The sequence below is a fragment of the Colossoma macropomum genome, unplaced genomic scaffold, assembly GCF_904425465.1.
Source record: "Colossoma macropomum unplaced genomic scaffold, Colossoma_macropomum, whole genome shotgun sequence".
Taxonomy (NCBI): domain Eukaryota; kingdom Metazoa; phylum Chordata; class Actinopteri; order Characiformes; family Serrasalmidae; genus Colossoma; species Colossoma macropomum.
In genome coordinates, this window is record NW_023494786.1 from 12,852,391 (window position 1) to 12,875,193 (window position 22,803).

General features: G+C 37.6%; 1 protein-coding gene, 1 long non-coding RNA gene and 1 pseudogene across 3 annotated transcripts in view; 2 read left to right on the forward strand and 1 right to left on the reverse strand.

The window, feature by feature from the left end:
* Window positions 1-6,018, forward strand: part of LOC118826938 (alpha-2-macroglobulin-like) — a 41,725-nt gene extending 35,707 nt beyond the window's left edge. For both annotated transcript variants that reach the window (XM_036598026.1, XM_036598037.1), the window contains 8 exons: window positions 259-421; window positions 555-745; window positions 939-1,151; window positions 2,089-2,210; window positions 2,540-2,621; window positions 2,855-2,923; window positions 5,659-5,764; window positions 5,850-6,018. In XM_036598026.1, coding sequence (XP_036453919.1) covers window positions 259-421; window positions 555-745; window positions 939-1,151; window positions 2,089-2,210; window positions 2,540-2,621; window positions 2,855-2,923; window positions 5,659-5,764; window positions 5,850-5,890 — 987 coding nt within the window. In that variant the 3' untranslated portion in view covers window positions 5,891-6,018. The remainder of the gene's footprint in view (window positions 1-258; window positions 422-554; window positions 746-938; window positions 1,152-2,088; window positions 2,211-2,539; window positions 2,622-2,854; window positions 2,924-5,658; window positions 5,765-5,849) is intronic.
* A 3,520-nt stretch (window positions 6,019-9,538) lies between these two features.
* LOC118827022 lies at window positions 9,539-14,088 on the reverse strand. The gene is made up of 3 exons (XR_005008839.1): window positions 13,897-14,088; window positions 13,512-13,608; window positions 9,539-11,041 (listed from the first exon to the last, which is right to left on the reverse strand). It is a non-coding gene; the product is annotated as an uncharacterized LOC118827022 (long non-coding RNA).
* Window positions 14,089-14,094: 6 nt separating this feature from the next.
* Window positions 14,095-22,803, forward strand: part of LOC118826951 — a 44,028-nt pseudogene continuing 35,319 nt past the window's right edge.

Sequence of the window (22,803 nt, forward strand, 5' to 3'; positions counted from 1 at the left end):
ATCTGTATTGCTTGTCTGTTGGATGTAGTATACAGACTGAAGTTTATCTGACGTTTATTTTTCTATTAGTTTCTTTTTTCAGAGGATTAAACACACCATCCAGCAGATCCTCTCAAAGCAGAGATTTAACTGTAGAGACTTGTGATGAGTTTTGTTTTTATGATGTTAACATGTAATCTGTCTTGATTGAATAGAATTTAGGGGACAATATTACAATTACATTGTCTTCAACGCTTTTTTTGCATTTTTTTGTTGTAGGATCCTGTTGTAAGTAAAGGATTATCATGTTTGAAGTCCTCTATTGGCAACCTAACAAACACCTATGCCACTGCACTGCTGGCCTACACTTTCAGTCTGGCTGGAGAACATGACACTCGTGCGCAGCTGCTGAAGAAGTTGGATAGTATTGCTATTTCAGGAGGTATGAAACTTTTAAGATCAAACGTTAAGCTATTTTGTATTACTGTTTTAGTGTCTGTAGTGTTGTGGTTTATCTCTTTTTATTTCTACATAAGCTAATTAGATTTTATCACATCTCTTGTGTCTCTATGTAGATGGTCGCCTTCACTGGTCTCAGTCTGCATCAGATGACTCCGGGTCCTTAGCAGTGGAGATCAGCTCCTATGTTATGCTAGCTGTTCTCACTACAGCTGAAGTCACTGCTGCTGATTTGGGCTATGCTAACAGGATTGTCACCTGGCTGGTGAGGCAGCAGAATCCCTATGGAGGCTTCTCCTCCACCCAGGTACTCAAAGTGTATCCTTAATCTCATAATATCTACAAAGAGAAATTAATGTTGTCATTCTTAAATCTATGCTTCCACGAAGACAGACTGTTCTAAGAGGACAGAAGTCCTACTCAGTATTAGAATTCAGGTGAGCATCTAAACAGACACTGAAGTTTGTGAACCTTCCTCAACGATTTTGTGTTTGGATTAGGACACAGTGGTGGCCCTCCAGGCTCTGGCTCTGTACTCCACCAAAGTGTTCAGCTCTGATGGCTCCAGCACAGTAACTGTGCAGTCAGAAGATAAAGAGAGTCACCACTTTGATGTGGACCAGAACAACAAGTTATTGTACCAAGAGAGACCACTACATGTTCCTGGCAAATACAGCATTTTGGTGAAGGGCTCTACTTGCGTCTCTGTACAGGTCAGTGTGTCTAGCTCTTCCTGGTCCTACATTAATGGAATTTGCATAGAGTTTTTCAAATCATCTCCTTAAACACTTTGTGAGTATTTTTTATGTTAAGAATGTTAGAAATGCCAGTAAAACAAATACTCAATTCACATGGACAACATTGTCCAAATGTTTTTCCAGATTCCAATGGACTGAAAACTCTGGTAGTCTGCCAGAATTCATGAAACCACAGTTATTTTCATAATTAGTGTTCTATAGCTGAGGTAGGCCTAGGCAGCCCTGCCAAAGGCATGTGCTACTGTTCCAGTCTCATTAATATTAGTTGGGCTACCCCCAGAGAATCCATGGAGGTATTATCTGAGAGCAATGCTGAGGTAATAACTTAGAAGACCCTCTGGTCAGTATGGTAGGTGTCGATGTTTAGACTTCGTGATAAGTCCTTTGTGTGACTCTGCGTGTCTTGCAAATTGAGGTCTGTCAAAATGGTTAGTGTAGGGTTTTGATGGTGCTAGCAGTGGCCTGCAGTCAATTTTTTAGCAAGGGTGTGAATTCTGGAGAAAACTAGTATTCAGCTAGCTATTATTCAGTCTGGGGTTCAGCAGGGGTGTTTGTCAAGGAAACCAACCATACCAACTGAAGCTGATGATTATGGGGTTAGCAAGGGAAAATTAAGGTTGTTGTAGTGGAAAATGTAGCTTAGAATGTATAACTTTACATTTAAATGCAGTCTTGTTTAAGCTCAATGTAAGGTAATGCATCTCTGCAAGTCCTAGGATTAGTTGCAGAAAATTTCTTTGAGAATAGCCAGTATTTTAACACCTGTCTTCAGAAACACTCACCTTTTATGCAGGCCTCTATGTAGATGCTTGTTGGTCACATAGGTTTAGGAGACACTTCGTCTGGTTATTTGCTGTTTTACTGGTTTTATCTCTCTTATCCCCACCTGCAGATTGCACTTTTCTACAATATCCCCACACCTGTTGGAACCAGTACATTACACATCAAGGCTAAAACTGAAGGAGATTGTACAAAGTCATTTGGACAAACTCTGGCCATCAACTTCACAGTCACGTACGCATGTATTTTGATAAAAATGTCATCTGATATGAGGGAACTATACACTGATAACTTTAGATAATAAGGAGACATTTGTTTGCAGTTGTTCTGATTTTTTAAAGGAAATTACTGCTTTTAATTATTTTCAAACACACAAACATGATTTTGAAATCATAGTACCACAGGTTACTGAACTTTTACAGCTGAATTAAACTTTACATGTCTGAAACTTCCGCATCAAATAGTTTATTTAAGCTACCTTCAGTATGGGAAAAAACACTGTACATTTGATGTAAGTGTAAATTCTGTGATTAATGACCAGTCTTCTTTAATTTCTTCTTCAGATATAATGGGGCTCTAAACAGCACTAACATGGTGATAGTGGATATAAAGATCCTATCAGGATTCACAGCAGATCCCAGTGATGTAAGTAGTAGTGTTTATTGTAACACACCCACACATGCACACACAGACCTCACCTTAACCTCAGTGACAATTATAAATGTTTTTGCTCTTTCATTTTACAAAAAAAATGAACACATAGCTTAAAAAAGTTGCAAACTCAGGACTATTTCATTTGTCCTCACTGCAGTTCAGACCAACCAGTTCTTTGTAAGTATTTATTAATTTGCAGAGAAGTAATTATCTTGTTTCCTCAGCTAAAAAACAGCCCACTTGTGGAGCGAGTCGATTCCAAAGATGACCATGTACTCATGTATATAAAAGAGGTGAGAGAAAATCACAGCTTACTATCTTTATGTTACATGTACAGTACTGTGAAGATGTCACAGACATATTCAGTCAAATACATAATCAGTCCTTCATTTGACATAAACATGTGCTGCTGTACTGCAAAAAGTGAAACTTGAATTGATTTAAAATGTTGATTTTGTTTATCTAAACAAAAATGTAGATGAACAAATTTAAAATATATATTTAAATAAATACAATTATATTGCTTTCCACCACATTAAGTACTTTTTATTTTAGGTTAAGCTAATAAACCTTTTGAACAGTGCATGAAATAGCTAGAGTGCACAATGAAGTCAGGAACAAAACCTGTGTTGCATTTATTCTATAGAATTTTAACTGGCAAAATATTTTGCACAGTACTGATAATAAGATGTGTGACACCACAAACAAAAAGCACTGGTGACTACCAGAACAACTAAAGTGTGCCAGTCACTGGAAATGTACTGGAGGGAGGGAACACTATTCTTCCGAAATATAACTAATAGCTCTTGCCTGACTCTGAATAAAATAACTAACTGTTTTTTTTACAGTTTTCTGCTAGTAACCAGACATGTCATGGAATATAACCAGTTCTGTATCTGTTTTTGTTGAGCTACCTAATTTATTTCAGTTTTAAAAAGCTTTTTCCACATTTTCAGTAGACAGAGGGTGTAATTAACTGTATAAGCTCTGATGATCCTCCTGTGGTTAACAGTTGACAGAGAATATTCTGGCTAGCTCCCTGTCTCTGTACCCTCTATTTATTAACTGAAATTCTCATCTCTAACCAAAGGTATGCATTGTTATTCATATTTCTATGGCCTCTGGTAATAGACAGTTAAATTATTAGTTTGTCATTTGTGATTTTCTAAATTGTTAATGTTAACAGATTAATGTTGTTCTATATTATTTCTGCAGCCTTTTCCAAAAAAGTTTTAGAGTATATAATTTATATTATATAAATAAGTAGAATGTGTCTCCTGTGGTTGTGGTCAGTAGTGGTTTGTGTAGTTGAGAATGAGTTGTGGCAGAGCACTTTATTAGTGCTAACTTTATTAGTTATTCCGGAATGTTTGGTCTGATTGGGAATGGTGTGCTTGTATACAGCTTTTTGATCGGACGTATGGTTTTACTACAATCTTTATTAAATTACGATTTTTTCCCATAGGAATGAATGGGGTGAAAAATTGTATCATCTACTGTCCTTCTGCTCGACCAAAATACTCCATTTTTCATATACTATCTCAGGGCAGACCCCTAAGCGTGAATTCAATGTTGTTCTGACCTGCACTCATCAGTTTGTCCTTTTTTCTCAACCTTTCTTTCTGCCATTGATTTTCGCCCACACCCCAGCTATTATTTCCTTTACATGACAGCCATGAAACTGCATCTACTTATTCAAGGCAGGTCTCCAAGCTCTATTCCACAGCCATACTACTGCAATTACATGTCAAAACCATAGCAACCATATAAAATACCATAGCAACCGCCTGGCAACACCTTAGTAACCGTAAATTTCTTTAGCTTTGCAATCATTATTTTGGCAATAGAATATCTATACATGTTCTGGCCCAGAAATTTTCATCTTTTTCCAGACTTTCAAAACCCAGCAAGAACGCTGCAATTTACCTGCATGTCAGCTTGAGGTACAGATTTGAAAATAATCATAAATGACAAAGTAATTATTGACTTCATAAAACTATTCGCTAGTGGCCAAAAATACACTCCTTTGGTTACAGGTGATATTTTAAGACAAATATATACCTCAGATTGCTTGTTTGAAATTAAAAAAAAATTGCAGCCACGCTAGTCCTTCGTGGGTAAGATTGGACACCCCTGCTCTAATGGGTCAAGAGGACACACACCATGGCAGCATAATCTCCCTCCAGAGCATAACAGAGCCACCCGCCCCCCTCACTGCAGTGGTCAGGCATTCGGGCCTGTACCACCTTCTTGGTGTACGCACTCTCCCACTTGTGATGAACATGGTGATGGGTTATTAATGTGACCAGGTCATTTTTTTCCATACTTATGTAGAGCACAGCATGTGTTTCTTCACCACAGAACCACAATTTCCAACCTCATTTACTGTCTTATCTTTCCCATAGATGTAAATGTCACTGTTCCTATTGAAACACTAGCCAGATGAGCAGTCAGATTCAGTCAGATCTTTTCCTCTCGCCATCTTCATCCGAAATTGATGTCAACTGGGACTGCTCAGCATCTTAATACATGCCACAGAGCATGAGTGTTAATTATGTAATTGTATCATGCAGTACACCTGATCTGCAGTTTCTTCATGCATATCGCTGCTGTCAGACCAAAATCTCATATCTCCAAAATGATAACTTTACAGGAGAAGGAAAAAACATAATTTACTTTTAATGTAAGTCAATGGAACCAGACATTTTTACAAGTAATTCTGGGCAATTTCTCTTGGTCCATTCATCTTGAAATTACACACAATATAAAGGACAGTAGATGTTTTCAAATTATGTCAAAAACTGGAGATACAAGGTTTTGGTCTGACAGCAGCGATGTATTCAGTCTTTCCTTTAATGTGTCATCTGTCTCTAGATATGAGGCCTGAACATGATCACTGTTGAGGATAGTAAATTGAAAAGGTTCTTGTTTATACATTTTAAGAAATGAAAAGAGTCTAATTTCCACAGCAAAATGAACAGGTAAAATAGAGCATTTTTACAGTACAATGTCTGGTTTGTTTCAACAGGTACCAAAGGATATTCCTATAAATTATCGGCTTCATCTTAAACAGGTGCTTCCAGTCAAGAACCTCAAACCAGCTGTGATCAAAGTTTATGATTACTACCAAACAAGTAAGATTTTCCTGGGCTTTATGCTTCACTATTCAGGTAATTGTATTGCTTTTATTTACTGAAATTCAGTACCTCTTTCATTTAGGTGACCAGTCTGAGACAGAGTACTCCTCCCCCTGTGTGTGAGAATTCAGATCTGCAGCCTCACAGTATGAGACACAGAAAACACTGACACTGTCTATATATCTTTTTTTTCTGTTCTCAAGAGAAAACAGAATGACTATTTTTGATCAATAAATATGGATGTCAAGCAACTCGTGCTGCTTTCTTGTTGTAATCAGTGAAATAAAAGGACACAATTAAGATCCAAAAACAGATTAATACAAACTCTAGGCCAAAAACCCCAGAAAACAATACAAATAGTCTAAAATATAGATATTCCAAATAGTCCAAGGTAACTAAAAAATATATAAACAATGAATACACAAAACAAGACCCAATGTGGAAAGGTAACAGGAAAGAGCTCTGAAGGTGAGGAGGGGAGCCCCCAAGCAGTGATGTAACAGTTATACACAATTACAAGTTGCCCCCAAGCACTGATGTAACAGTTATACACAATTACAACTTGATCTCTTTTCAGAGATTTGGACTCTGTTTTGATGACTAGATAAAATCATAATAGACTTTCAACTTGACTTGGATTTAGCTCTGACTCTGACATTGACTTGAAGCTAGATATTAGAAACAAGCAATCAGTAACATCAATATGCTTCATTTCAACACAAACTCCAGTCTTACTGAAGAAACTTACCAGGCTAACTCACCATTTTCCTCATGGCAGTTAAACAAAAGAAACAGAGCTTGGCTTGAGTTTACATTTGTTGTGAATGTTAATCATGTTGGACAATTTAACTGTACAAAAACAAAGTTAATTATATTAATCTTTATCAATTAGTTTTCTTTTAATAATTTTTTTTTAATGTGTAACATTAGTCCATGTCCTTAATCAATCCTGATATTTTGTCTGATTTTAGAACATTCAGTCACACTTTATGTTTTACACACTTTATACACTTTATACTGTCTCAGAAACGCAGTGCTGCAGTTTTAGTTAGCATGCTGCATCAGCTCTGCTGGACTAGAACAAGAAGCTGGCAAATAAGAAGCCGACTATGGCTTCATCAGAGAACACAACTAAATTTTTTATAAATAAAGTTTCTTTGAGTGTCTCCATACCTAAGAAACTCCCTTTCCACAGAATTTAGTAGCATTTTTACCAAAATACACAGTACTGTGAAAAAGTATAATTTCTTCTATTTTTGCTAATTTGTCACACTTAAATATTTCAGATCATAAAACTAATTCTAATATAAGATATAGGTAACACGAGTAAACAAAAAATGCAGCTTTTCAAAGATAATTTTATTTATTGAAGATAAGGATTTATTTTTAAAAAAATCACCCATGTGAAAAAGTAATTGCCCCCTAAAACCCAATAATGGGTTGTACCACCCTTGGCAGTAACAACTGCATTCAAACATCTGCGATAACTTGCGATGAGTCTTTTACATCGCTGTGGAGGGATTTTGGCCCACTCTTTACAGAATTGTTTTAATTTGGCTACATTGGAGGGTTTTCGAGCATGAACTGCTCATTTAAGGTCTTCCCACAACATCTCAATGGGATTCAAGTCTGGAATTTGACTCAGCCACTCCAAAACCTCAATTTTGTTTGTTTTGAGCCATTCAGAGGTGAACTTGCTTTTGTGCTTCAAATCAATGTCCTGCTGCATAACCCAACTGTGCTTGAGGTTTAGGTCATGAACAGACAGGCAGATGTTCTCCTTTGGCTTTTCCTGACAGAGAGCAGAGTTCAAGGTTCCAACAGTTGTGGCAAGTCATCCAGGTCCTGAAGAACCAAAGCAGCCCCAGACAATCACACTAGCACCACCATGTTGGTATGACGTTCTTATGGTGGAATGCAGCTTTATGCCAGATGTAACGGGACCCATGTTTTCCAAATAAGTTTCACCTTTGACTCATCAGTCCACAAAATATTATCCCAAAAATCTTGGGGGTCATCTTGATGGTTTTTGGCAAGTGTGAGATGAGCCTTTGTGTTTTTTTGGTCAGCAGTGGTTTGCGCCTTGCAACTCTCCCATGGATGCCATTTTTGCCCAGTGTCTTTCTTATGGTGGTATCATTTACATTGACCTTAACTGAGACAAGGGAGGCCTGCAGTTCTTTAGATGTTCATCTGAGTTCTTTTGTGACCTCCTGGATGAATCGTTGATGTGCTATTGGTGAAATTTTGGTAGGCTGGCCACTAGGAAGATTCACCACTGTTTTCTCCATTTGTGGGTAATGGCTCTCACTGTGGTTTGCTGGAGTCCCAGACATTTAGCAATGGCTTTGTAACCCTTTCCAGAGTGGTTGATTTCAATGACTTGGAAATTGTTTCACACTTGTATTTCAATCTCTTTTGAATGTGGCACAATGTGCTGCTTTTTGAGACCTTCTAGCCTGCTTCACATTGCCAGACAAGTTCTGTGTAAGTAAGGCAGATGGGTCTACAGCCTCAATACTAATATAAACATTCACAACAAAGTGACATTCATCAAGTATGTTGAAAATGTATTTATTAAAAGAGTACAAATAAATCCCTATTTCCCTACATGAAACCCATGTACAGTAAATATGCACATATATAAATATAAAGGTCTCAGTCTCTGTCATTTGATTGCTTAACAATGCAGGAATGGATCACACTCACAAACATTGATACAGTGGAAGAAATGGGTTACAGGAACATCTGACTGTCCTATCGATTGTTCTTGGCTGCTGCTTTTGTCTGAAATCCCTGCACTGCTGTGTCTGATCCACTCATATAAGCACAACATGCCACCAACATGTCAGTGTCACTGCAGTGCTGAGAATGATCCCCCACCCAAATAATACCTGCTTTTTGGTGGTCCTGAGGGGGTCCTGACCACTGAAGAACAGGGTAAAAGGGGGCTAACAAAGTATGCAGAGAAACAGATGGACTACAGTCTGTAATTGTAGATCAACAAAGTGCACCAATATGGTAAGCCAATAAATGGACAATGAGAATAGATACAATGAGGTGTTCATAATAAAGTGCTCAGTGAGTGTATTTTTTCAGATGTATAATTTCAAATAAATCTATTTTAGATGCTAAAGTTAACCTATTTTTATATGTTGACAGAGGCTATTCTAGGCCCTTTCACATCATCATAAGAATAATATTTTAACAACCAAAGCAAGCTTGAAATGTATCAAAAATACATATATGAACCTTTTTTCAATTTTGCTTTCTAACATTAACCCCAACCCAGCAAAAACAGTTCTAGGTGTTCACTTTTGAACTTCTATAATAGCTTCATATTCAGATGTTTTTGTTTTAATTTTTTGTTCCAAATGAAGTGGAGCAGCAGGTACATTCTGGTACTAGATGTACAGGCTTCTGTAACTGCTGCACCATTTCAGCTGGAAGGGGAAATTTACATAAGAAGCCAACTTCAGCTTCCTCAAATGTTTCAAGTTATTTGTCTCATACATCCATCCATCTGATACACCAATACATCCATCAGTCAAATACTGCTGGAAGGCCCTGAAACCGAGTCAGTGGTCTTTTTTGGCAGTATGGGAGGAAACAGGAAGGCAATCCTTACTTTCCATGTTAGGCTAAGGCTAACCTCAAAAGACTGGTCATTCTTTTATGTCCACTCAACCACTTGAGGAAAACACCAGTACAATGGGGGTCTCCAGGGGCGCTTTAACCTGCTTGTAGGCCCTGGGGCTACAGGTGGTCCTGAAATCTGTAAATATACCCTTATGGGGGAAAAAAAGTATACTAAAGTAGTTTTAACAAAATAACATGCTTAAGTTATGCAGTAAGTACTACACTGGAACAGCTAATGTGTACTTGATATATATGTAGGTCATGCTTTATGTATACTAGGTATACTAGTCATGTGCTATTTTTGGCACTCTTAGGGTATAATTTAAGTATACTAGTCTGCGCTGCCAAACTGAACTTTAAAAACACATTTGAACTGTGCTAAAGTATGTAGTGTACATGTAGTGTTCTCCTGGCACTCGCCAAACCCAGACTCGTCCATCAGACTGCCAGATACAGCAGTGTGATTCATCACTCAACAGATTATGTTTTCACTGCTTCAGAGTCCAGTGGCGACGTGCTTTACACCACTCTCCCCCCGGTGCACTGCGCATTTTAATCTTAGACTTGTGTGAAGCTGCTCAGCCATGGAAACCCATTTTGTAAAGCTTCTAACTCGCAGTTCTTTTGCTGATATTGCTTCCAGAAGAAATATGGAACTCTTTGGTGAGTGATTCAACAGAGTATAGGCACTGTGCGCTTCAGCACTCTGTGGCCCCACTCTGTGAGTTTGCCTGGTCTACCGCTTTGTGGCTAAGCTGTTTTTACTCCTAGGTGCTTCCATTTCATAATAGTAGCACTTACTGTTGACTGGGACAGATCTAGCAGACAGAAATTTCACAAACTGACTTTTGGCAGAGGTGGTGTCAGGACCAACAGCTATTTTCTTCCTTGCCCAAACCCCGACATATGATGGTTTTAAAATCTAAACTATTTTGTGCTGTGGTTTTGTTCTAATTATTGTCTTAATCACTTACGAAAGATAAACAAAAATAAAATAAACAAAAACAAAAAGGGTATTCAATCAAAAATAAAGAAAGTAGAATAAAAGCCTTAATAAAAGCCACTGAGTTCTTGTGGAAGGGAGAAAAAGGCTTCTTCTTTATTTCAGCATCAGGTGGCACAGGGTCTCGAGACACCCAACTGCGCAAATACAGTGTTCCAAACAACACTTTATATACCATTTATCTGGGGTAGTTTGATATCCCCCCACCTTACTTCTCAAATTTTGATATTAGCTCATTCTCTAATAGGTGCATCTCTTCGTCCATCAATTTGGCCATCGCATGATGAGCTCACTCCTCAAAACTGGCTTCAACAGGTTTTTACCAGTCTGCTCTACCTTTCAAGGTCAACTTGCCCCTCTCTTCACTGGGTCAGTAGGTACACACAGGCCTGTCTGTGAACCCAGCTGCAGGTGAGCATAGCTGCATAAGGCACGGCAAATCCGGGTCTTCCTGGTTATAAAGCTCCTCAGAGCTACTATACAGGCTCTTTAAGTCCCACATACCAGGTGTCCCAAGAAAGTCAATAAGCGCAAAAAGCCACAATTGGACCATTCCAGTCTCAGCTCTCAACCCCAAAGAGGCAACTGGTGTCTTGAACCCAACTTCTTAGATGTCAGTAGCCAGCATCAGCCTGAAAGCAAACCAGACCCTTGAAATAGTTAACAAACATATTTACTTGCCAATGTATTATAACATTTCCCAAAACACAAACTAATGTCACTAAAGGATAGAATGAAACACCAAAGTATAAAGAAAACTTAAAAAAAGAACACATGGATTAATAGGCCATCACTCAGTCCTAATTAATTCCTTGAGCTGGTGCAACACGCCAAGTCACATGAAAGTTGTTACTAGCTGTAGGAGTTTCAACTTATAACACAGGAAAATATGCCATAATATTCCCCACAATTTTGATAATCATGCTGCGTACCAAAGGTGTAACACAACACTCCAAAAATGTCTGCTACAGGGTTAGATCCTACAGTAAAGCCTATGTCAGAGGTAACATTCCCTTTATTGTTTATTTGAATAGTGGCATTTAACTTTCTATCATATCTAATAGCAAAGCTATTAATCTCATTACTTCTTCTAGACAAAAACAAAAAGTATCATTTAATCTACCATCCTTAATTACCAGAGGTGGAGCTGTAAATGATTTGCTCATAGCTGTACAACTGTCGAAACCCTTGTTTCTAAAAACCTTTAGGCTTAAACTATCCAGTAAACAGAGTAAAGGCAGATTGTAACACTTTCCCAACACTCTTCTAATCCTCCTATAGCCACTATAGTTGGTACATGTTTGGAATGGCAAGTTATAAAATCTTCATGTTGATTTCAGCAGTATAGCGTAAGTAATGATACAATATATTTTGGGAAGCATATTCTGTGACAACCATCCCTTTTTCTTCAGATTAGTCTCATCTAATGTGTCTTCTATAACTTTTTGTCCTATTTTAATCATCTCATGTGCCTTCCGTTTTTTAACAACAACTCCTTTGGAATTATTTCTATTAATAGTTTTATGACAGATGATTGGTTCACACTTATATCCTTGACAGAGGACTAACTCACACTTTGCTCCTACTGTTATTCTTATTGAAACTTTACATCGATCAGCTTTTAAAATCCCTATTCCTCTTATTTTCCCTTTAATGTCTTTTACATATGCTTTGGTACCCGTGCTCCTATATGTTACATAGGAATCACCTGCTGGCAGTGAGTGATTATTACTAAGGAGTAGCAAAAGAGATAACACACATTATAGCCCGTTGTTTTTCCTGCTAGGTGTAACTCTTGGTCCAACACAATTAGGCTCTTGTGTACAATTGGAAATACCTGGAAACCATTGACAACAGCAAGACTGATTTGCATGTCCCTTTTGTCTCTGTCCATCCATGCAACACCTTGAACTCATTCGGTGTCCCACGCAATCCTTGGCAAACTTTTTGGCTGGTAATTGGACAGTACTGTTCACAGTGCATGCCATTAGTCAAGTTCCAGGTTTGGCACGCAAGAAAGTATTCCGGTTCTGCTGTTTTCATCCGCTCATGAGAGTTCTGGATCTGATTGTGTGCACGTGAGTCATTTTTCAGACACTGTGGAGGGTTGTATATCATGTAGAACATGCACACTGTCAGTCCCAGCAGAACACAAGTGATGAAAAAAGCAAATGACAACAGCAAGAGGTTGACGATTGTGTTTTCATGTTTCCTCACTTCAGTCATCCATGTCCGAGTCCACATCATCGCCGTCCGATAGTGCTGGTGGTGTCTCTCAGTGGGCTTGGGCTCTTGCTCTTGGTCTGGAAGTTCCACCTGGTCCAGGCTCTTGGGAGTCATCATCCTTGTGGATGTGTTCTTCTTGTTGTGCTGGTGGTTGTTCAGTCACTGGTCTCAGCGCAGGCGCTGCTCTGGAACAATGGTTTAGATGGACCCACACCTTTTGTCCTTCCACTTTAACTGCAGTTGGAGTTGCTAGGACCACCTTGGAAGGACCCACACGTCTTGGTTCCGTCCAGCCTCTTTTGAAGACCCTTATGTAGACAGTCTCTGGGCAGCACTTGTTTGAGCTGATCTCTAATATCTAACTTTCTTCCCTCAGTGGCACCTTTCACATCATTGAAGATTTCTCTACGGATTTTAGTCAAACATTTTACATATTCGTGTAACTCAGCTTGTAATTACTCGAGCTGAGGGCCTTTAGTAGGCCGTCAGAAATATGTTACAGGCACGGGGCACCCTGTAAGCATTTCATAAGGGGTCAAATGAGTGATTCAATTGGTAACCACTCTCATACTCATTAAAGCTAATGGTAGATTGTTTAGCCAATTCAACTATGACATTTAACTATGCCCTGCGATTATGGATGATATACACATCCCAATCTACATTTAATCATTAATTAATAATTAACGTCTGTGTGATTATGTCAATAACTTTATTAACAAGGTGTTGGCCATTGTCAGAACTAATTTTATGCCATATGAAAATCTAAACATGATCCATCCACAAACAAAATTAACTCACTATTTGGTTCACTATATAAATCTTCTCTAGGTTTTAAGAAGGTTGTGGTTAACTATTCACAATGATGTGGTATACCTTCTTCAGGCGTAGCTAACCTCTCAGCTGGATTCACTTTGGAGCATCTCTGTATTGTCAAATCAGGGCTGAAGGAATTACATCATATCCTGTTTGTCTAACATTAGTCAACACAAAAGAGTTAGATGTTAATAATGTGTATCACATTGTTATGGATGTTGCTTTCTCATATGTGAATGATGCCGCTTCTAAGCCTTGATACAGTACCTTTAGCTAACAAACTGAAAGGTATTACTTCTTTCTTTTGTTATAACTTTGTTAGTGTGTTTCCCATAATATATCTACTTTCCTTTAAATTGGCATGACAAAGCATCAGCTTTGCCATTATCAGACCCCTTGTCTGTGTGTGATTACAAAGTTAAAGCGTGAAAAGAACATTGCCCACCTTGCTTCTCTGGAATTTAGTCTCTTTGATTTGTGAAGGTAATCCAGATTCCAATGACATGTCAGCACCGTAAAAGAATGGTTTGCCCCCTCTAACTAATGGTGCCATTCCTCTAATGCCAATTTAATGGTGAGCAACTCACGATTGTCCAGTAGTTGTAGTTACATTAGTCCAGGTATAAGAAGGCTGACTGATGAGAACATGTGAAACAGTGGGACTAGTTCTCAGAATTACAGGAAAGCTGATCTTTGATAGGTAGATCTCTGTGGATGCATGACACTTATTGTCGCTTCCAAAATCAACAAAACATGAAAACTTTGCAAGCAACTGTAAATGTTTAACGTTTTTGGACTTTGAATATACCACATTTCAGCTTCCCACATATGGATATATTATTGCTTATGGTACAAGTTTTCAATTCAGCCAAAAGGAATTGATTAATCATTGATGAGAATCTTCTGTGGGCTGAATGATCTTTTAAAAAGGCAGCTGAGCTTCTTGACTTGTTGTTGGTGACCAGACTTCATCATGGTTGTCAGGAGGATTCACTTTAGTAAAAGGCTACTGTTAGCCTGCTTCCTCTTTCTCTGTGTCTATGGACAAACTTCAGGACCGTAAGTAACACCAAAAGATGACATACTTTATTTTGTGTCATACTGTAATATAACCATATGGTAATAATGTTAAACATGCTTTCTTTTCAATACAATCTACCCAACTGGGTTTTTATTGTTGACTTTGAATATTTGTCCAGTTTCAGGCTCATTCCACCTTAAGCAGCAGTGGCTTAATATCATTTCACAAATACCAAAGCTGCTGTATAAAAACATATAGGCTATATGAAAAAAGTATAGGTGTATGTTGGATCTGTAAAAATGTTCACTACAAACACAGACCTAAAACAAATAATAAAATATATATTTTTTCATGTCTTACAAGCTGCATTCTAAAATGTGATGTATATTAGAACAGAAAACAATTCCAGTTGTATGTTGTATTACAACCTAAACACACAAAAGTTACTTTTTTTATTTATGTAATGTATGTTAGGATTTTGTTTTGTAGGTGATTTTATTTTAGTAGGAAATCACAATGGCTGGTTTTGCATTCATCACACCTTTTAGTATTTTCACATTTAGAACAAACTTGGAGTTCATGGCCAATTTGAACATTTTCATTAATAAGGTCTAGTAGCTTTAGATCTTTCACAGATGATATTTTATTTTATTTTTTAAAGATGTTTTATTGCATTAGTTGTGGTTCTCCAAAATGTAGGACAGATTACACAACCATTATATTGATCACACATTGCACGTAGACTGTTTGGGCTGTTTATCTTTGGGTTCACTCAGTCCACACTTTTGCAATAGTATTCACTGTTGATCAATGTAATTTTATTATAACTTTTATTACTACTAGTAGTACTAATAATAATAATTGTTGTCTTTGTTGCCTGGGAGACAGTCAATCATTTTGCAATATTTGGAGCATTTATCTACTATAACACTGGTGAATGCTTTTTCTGCAGCATATCTTTACTGTTAAAGCAAAAATATAAACATTTGAAATCATTATTATTTAATGATAAATTAAGGAGAATGGGTCTCAAATTGATTCCAAGTGTTGAATACGCTTTTCGTAGCTGTTCATGGGAACTCTCAACATGCGGCCCAAGGAGGCATCAAGGCAAGTGAAAGGGTTTGTCATTAGGCTGAAAAAAATAAACCTGACAGAGAGATAGCAGAACCTTAGGAGTGGCCAAATCAACAATCTGTTATGTTCATAAAAGGAAGGAATGAACGGGCGAGCTCAGCAACACCAAGAGGCCTGGAAAATCAGAATTCATTCCATGGTGAAGGAAAACCCATTCACGACATCTAGTCAAGTCAAGGACATTCAAGTGGAGGTTGGCATATCTTTGTCAAAGACTACAATCAAGAAAGGCCTTCATGAATGTAAATACAGAGGATTCACCCCAAGATGCAAACCATTTGTAACACTCAAGAATAGTAAGGACAGATTAGACTTTGCTAGAGAACAGCTAAAAAAAAGCCTGCTCAGTTCTGGAACAGGATTTCTTGGACACATGAAACCAAGATTAACTTGTACCAGAATGATGTTCCCAGAAGAATATGGAGAAGGAAAGGAAGGACATCATCTGTCAAACATGGTGGAGGTAGTGTTATGGCTTGGAGATGTATGGCTGCCAATGGAACTGGGTCACTTTTATGATGTGACTGCTGATAGAAGTAACATAATGAATTCTGAAGTGTATAGTGCTATACTTTCTGCTCAGAATTAGTCAAATCATGCAAAACCAATAAGACAGTGCACAGTAAAGATGGATAATGACCCAAAACATGCCGCGAATGCAACCTAAAAGTTTCTTAAGGCAAAGAAATGGAATGAGTCAGTCACCTGACCTCAACCCAACTGAACATGCTTTTCACTTATTGAAGACAAAACTGATGGCAGAAAGTGGCTGCAGTACAGCGTTTGACTGCAAAGGACATGCATTCAAGTATCAAAGATAATCATTGCATTCATAATTATTTTCTTTTTTTTCTGAACTATTTCTTTGAATAACCTTCTCATCCATAACACATTCGTTCAGTAAAATTTCATATTACACCTCTAAACTCGTGTTAATGAGGACATCATCTTAAAGTTACTACTTTTTGTCTTTAGGTATTTCATGGTGACGTTTCCTGCAGTGATAGAGTCTGGATCTGAGGCTACACTGTGTACGAGTTTTCTGAACCCTAAAGAAACTTCGCTAATGACTATTTATCGGGTTCACAACAACCAGAACAGAATAATTCTACAGGAGAGAGTGGAGGAAGAATTTCACCGCTGCTCTCAGTTTAAGGTCAGAAACCAAGATTATTTATCTTTTTTTTTGTTTGTTTTTTTTAGTGTTTGATATGTCTAAATGTGGAAAATAGCTCAATATATGATCTCAACAGGCTCCACAGGTTGAGGGTGAGTCAGTGCAGGAGATCAGGGTAGAGGTCAAAGGTGAAAGGTATCGGAGAACACAGAGAGGTAAAGTCATGTTTAAATCCTACAGCCCACTGACATTCATTCAGACTGATAAACCAATCTACAACCCTGGCCAAACAGGTAATTCATCATTTCTGCAACACAGTTTAATGGCAAAGTAATTATTACTGATCATACATCTCAGAACATGATATTTCTTTATTACTGTCCTTTCAAATAGTGAATTTCAGAGTTGTCAATATGGATAAAAAGTTTATCCCCCTTAAACAAGAGGTAAGAGCTTTTCTTTGACTGTAAAAGTAAACCAGCGTTAAAGAAATTGTCACGATTAAAAAAATCAATGAATTAAGAAATTCTGATGAAGACTGAATTTGGTTGACATATATATTAGAAAAATTACACCCAAGAAGCCTCTCCAGTGGCATTTTTATAAAAACCCATCTATCTGTTAAATCAACCATTTTTAGTTGTTGATGTGTTAAATGCTTTTAGAGGTTTTTATTATACTATGCAAAATGACATTTATTAATCAAAATGACACAAACATACTGTCCTATTCTCTTTTACAGTACAGCTTATTGGCTCTTGAGGTAAGGAGATGGAAGCACATCTTCATTTTAAAACTCTTAATAAATAAAGTCTGTAATCTTTTTTGTTTCTCCTAATACTGTCACTGCAATAAATCAAATTAAATATTTTCTTGGTTTTTTGGAACCAAACAGGATAATAAAGGTAACAGGATTGGTCTGTGGACAAATGTGTCCTCAACAGGCCTGATAGTGCAGCTTTCTCACAAACTGAATCCTGAGGCTCCTGAGGGCGAGTATAAACTGGAGGCTCACATTGGGGATAGAGAGACCAGACATTACTTTGAGGTGAAGAAGTACGGTAAGTGACAGCACTAGGACATTAGCTTTTCTGTTGGTAATAATCAGCACAGTTTACTGTAATAACAGATTCCATTTGTCTTTTAGTTTTACCCAGGTTTGAGGTTACAGTGAAAACACCAAAAGAACAGAATATTGGAGAGGAGGAACTGAAGATAGAGCTTTGTGCAAAGTGAGTCACTCTTTCAAGAGTAAACCACAAGCACTCAACATGAAAGCAGAAATATTAAGTTTTCATTCTTTGGGCCATCTTTAAATATAATCAATGGGATTTTAGTACAACCAAATGGAACATCTGTAATATCTGTATGTAAATTATGTAAATATGATACAAAGTTAATGCAATACAAATGACATTGCCTGCCTTTACCCTGTTCTTTATCTACTTAGTTCAAAGTTTGCTTATTTTTGAAGGTACACTTATGGACAGCCAGTACCTGGTAAAGCACTGGTGAAAGTGTGCGCTACACATCCTTATCAGGAGTATATCCCATTGATCTCACCATGCCTGGATGAAACAGTGCAGGTGTGTAAGTATGTGTTAAAGGGCTTACATAGACTAGTTGATGAAAATTAGTTGCCGTTGTGGGCAGCAATTGAGGACAGTGGTGGTAAAGACTGCAGTGAACGGAAAACAGAAACCAGTTTTTCTGCTAAACAAATCCCTAAGTGGAAATGCTGAATTCACATCAGAATTAAATACAATCCACTTTAAAATATAATGAATGCATAACTATATTGCTTTCCACTATGCAGTACTTTAAATGGATTTTCCTCATTGAAATGTGATCATAACAGACAAAACAGTGAAATACAATGCACACATGATATTACTTTTCCATAGATTACCTTTTTCATGTCACTTGACCTCTTTTTTGTACTTCAAATGTATTTTTTTCATTGAAATGCAACCTAAAATGCAATGCACACAAGATTGCATTTAAACAGTAACATGTAGAAAATACGCCAAAATGAAAAATAAAAGATCCATTACATTGATTTAACGTTGTTTTAAGTAGAGAACAGTGGAAAGCAATATACTCATGCGTTTATTACATTTCAGATTGTATTCAATTCCAACATGAATTCAGCATTTCATTTTACAATGCAAATCCTCACGTAATGTCTTGTGTGTATTGTGTTTCACGTTTTTCCACTGTAGTATTTTAGTTTTCAATCACTCTGTCTATCACTGAACCGTCTAGGTATAGGCCTAGACGGTTTAGCCTCTAGGCCTATACCTTTTTTGAGAGGCTTATTGGTAAGTAGAGATGGAACTGCATGCTACTAGCAATTAGCTAGCTTTAGTACTTCCTCTTCTTATGTGTGAATGTGTATGTAAGTGTGTCTTTGTGATAAACTGGCAACCTGCCCAGGGTGTTTCCTGCCCTCTGCCTCCAGCACCAGCTCCAGCACCCCCCACAACCCGGGAGGATAAGCAGCATCCTCTGCTAATCAGCTCCAAGTGAGAAAAGTAGTACCAGTTTTATACATGTAATAACAGCATTTGTTTTTGTGGTTTGGCTTGTAGATGAATGAGTCTGGCTGTGCCTCTGCTGTCTTTAACATGTCAGCTTTCACTTATCCTGAATTTCATCCTTATTTGGATAATTATTTGGCTGCTACTATTACAGTGACAGAGGAAGGAACAGGTGAGTTAATAACATGGCCTGTCTGCTAACTTTGAAACAGACTATCAAACTGAAACGCATTTTTTATATATTTCAGTCATATGTAGCAAGTAATGGAATTTGTGTCGCTTTATTTTTTTCTAGACATTTCCATTATAAAACCTGAACGGATACAGCTTACTTATAAAATTGGTAAAGCTGAGTTTCTTGACTTTACCAAAAAACGTCAAACAGGACACAGTTATAAAGGGAAAGGTGTGTGTCTTTACATTGAGAAGTCCTTAACATCTTATATTCTTTATGCTTTGTGAGGTTTTGACTGTTTTAAAATTGACAATTTAATAACATAACAATATTTTTTCACTGATAAACAGATCAAAGTTACAACCTTCCGTGGAAAACCAATACCTAACAAGAAAGTATATCTTTCAGAAGGTTATTGGTGGTCTCCAAAGCTACTACACAATCTTACCACAGATATTAATGGATTGGCCAGCTTCGCAATTAATGCCTCTGATCTCCCTCAAACACAGATTTCACTGCGGGTATGGTATGATGACCAAATATTTTCAGAAAATTTGTCTATGCTGTCATTTACTGAAACAAAACCCTGTCTCACTGTTATCCAGGCAAGTATCTATCCAGATTTTGAATCTGCCAGATATGGAGGACCTTACTTTGCAGACAGTTATGTGACTATACCACTCCCTCAACCTGTTACACCTTACAGTCCTGTGGATAGTGAATTATCTATAGAGAGCTTGAAGGAACCGATTCCATGTGGTTCTGAAATTTTCATAAACATTAAGTACTACATTGTTGGAGAAACTACTGAGAATTACAGCACTGATATTATATATACAGTAAGTACATACAGTTATACTGTAAAGCGAACACTTTCTTCTATTCAGACAGCTCTGAATGAAATACAGTTGGCTGTTTGTCAATATAAGTTTGGTTCTTTGGTGTAGGTCTTGTCTAAAGGAGCCATAGTCCATCATGGATATGAGAAAGTTGAAGTGAAAGAATCCAAAAAGCTCATAGAGGGAAAAGTCTCATTCAGACTGTCTGTTGATGCTGATCTGGCTCCTGTAGTGCAGGTTCTGGTGTACTGTGTGCTGCCCAGTGAGAACGTCATCGCTGCTAGCAAGGATTTTAATGTTGAAAAATGCTTCAGAAACAAGGTGATATAACATACTTTGATATTTTTGATATGTTTGCATATTTTCATGTAAGTGTTAGCATTAATTAATTAATCAGTGTCTTTTCTCAGAATTATTGTGAAAAAGATAAATCACTCTAAATTTGTTTCCGTCATGATCTTCAGGTCTCACTGCAGTTCTCTCCCACTGAGGCAGTTCCTGGTGAGGAAAACACTCTCCAGCTCTCAGCTCTGCCTGGTTCACTGTGTGGACTCAGTGCTGTGGATCAGAGTGTGTTCATCATGGAACCAGGAAAACGCCTGAATGCTGACAAGGTGAAGTTCAGATTTACTGAATATTCAACACATACTTGAGAGCTTGATTTTTCTCATCATTTTTAATACCAAGCATTTTAGGACCTGGAGGATATACATAACAGCAATAGACAATGGAGTTTTGTGAGTGTTTATTAGGCCAAGGAATGGTGTAAATGATCATAAATGAGATGGGCAGAGTATCAGCAAAGGGCCAGTAAAAACAACAGTTCATATGGAGTCATACGGACACCTCCATTCCTTTCCAGAGTGATAAAGTTGTGTAGACCAGTGAGTTGAGTAGAAAACCGGCAAACAATTATAGAATTATCTCTGAAGTATGGAAGCCAGAAATTAATACTTTAACCCCTTAAAATCCCAGACTTATCATTCAGTAACTACAGGGACATCAATGCAAACTTGCTGGGTAATTCGTAGGTTATAGAAGTGTGTAATAAAACTTTGGGCCATTTAAGGGGTTAAAACACTTGCAAATTTAGTGCAATATTACAGCAATTACAACACAAGCAATGTGGATAGGAAAAATACAAAGCCACCAGCATACAGATGTTGCAGAGACATAAGAAAATTAGTTGGACTGAAAAATGATTTATCCCTTCCCCAGATTCAGTCATTAAGCCAAGACATATTTTATATCTGACATATACTTCACTGTTTTACAATGGGAGATGCTAGACTGACGTTGTTGACAAACTCTGGACTCATTAAACTCACCTCTGTAAATCCATTCCAAAATCATAATTTGCTTCAAAAATCAATCAAAAGCTATGCAAATAATTAACAAAAAATAAGTAAAACAGCATAGATACTTGAACATTTAAGCTAAACTTGGAGCTACCTTATTATTTACATAGCGTCCCACTTTGTCTTACTACTCTGTCACTATGCAGGTATCATGTTTGTTTTTAGCGTTGCTCAGTCTTCATAATTGTATGACAGTTAGCTAGAAGTTCCATCTTGAATAACGATAAAGCTACAAAACGAGGTGTTGCGTTTCATTTTGTATAAACATTAAACAGACCAGAGAATTTTTCCTTATGAGTCCTTGTCATGCTGTTTAGCAAACTCCAAGTGGGCCTTTTACTCAACAGAGGCTTCTATCTAGCCACTCTGCCATAAAGGCCTGATTTATGAAGTGCATCTGTCCAACAGGTTCTCCCATCTCTGCACAAGACTGCATAAGAGCTCTTTTAGAGTGATGGTTGGGTTCTTTCTTACCTCCCTTGACCAAGGTCCTTGTTGCTTGGATGCCCTATCTGGCCAGACAACCTAGTCTATAAAGGGTTAAGGTTGTGCTAAGCTTCTTCCATATCAAAGTTATTGAGGCCTCTGTGGTAATGGGAACACTCAAAGCCTTAGATTGCTTTATATCCTTGTCCTGATCTATAACTTGCCACAATTTAATCAAAGAAATCCACAGACAGTTCCTTGGACTTCATGTCATGGCTTTTTCAAAGGTCAGGACCTCCACAGGACCACCACAGAGCAGGTATTATTTGGGTGGTGGATCATTCTCAGCACTGCAGTGACACTGATGTTGTAACACATCAGGGATGGGTTACCTTTACTAATGAGAAATAATCCTACATGCTTACTGATATTTAGTTAAAAACAGACAATATTTTACCTTTGTTTGTTTATAGAATTATTTTGAGACATGTCCACCAAGCATATTCACACAACCAGTTCCAACTATGTACAGATTCATACGGTTTGGCTAATGCATAAACAAACAAAAAAAAATCCAAATAACACTTGGCAGGATACAAGATGACTATAGCATGGGTCCTCCAGGCCACTTAATGCTGGTATTTGACCAAGATGGCCAGTATAAAAAACAAGACATAATCTGGATTTGGAAAAAGTCACCAGCACAACACACACTAACACGCCACCACCACAGCAGTGT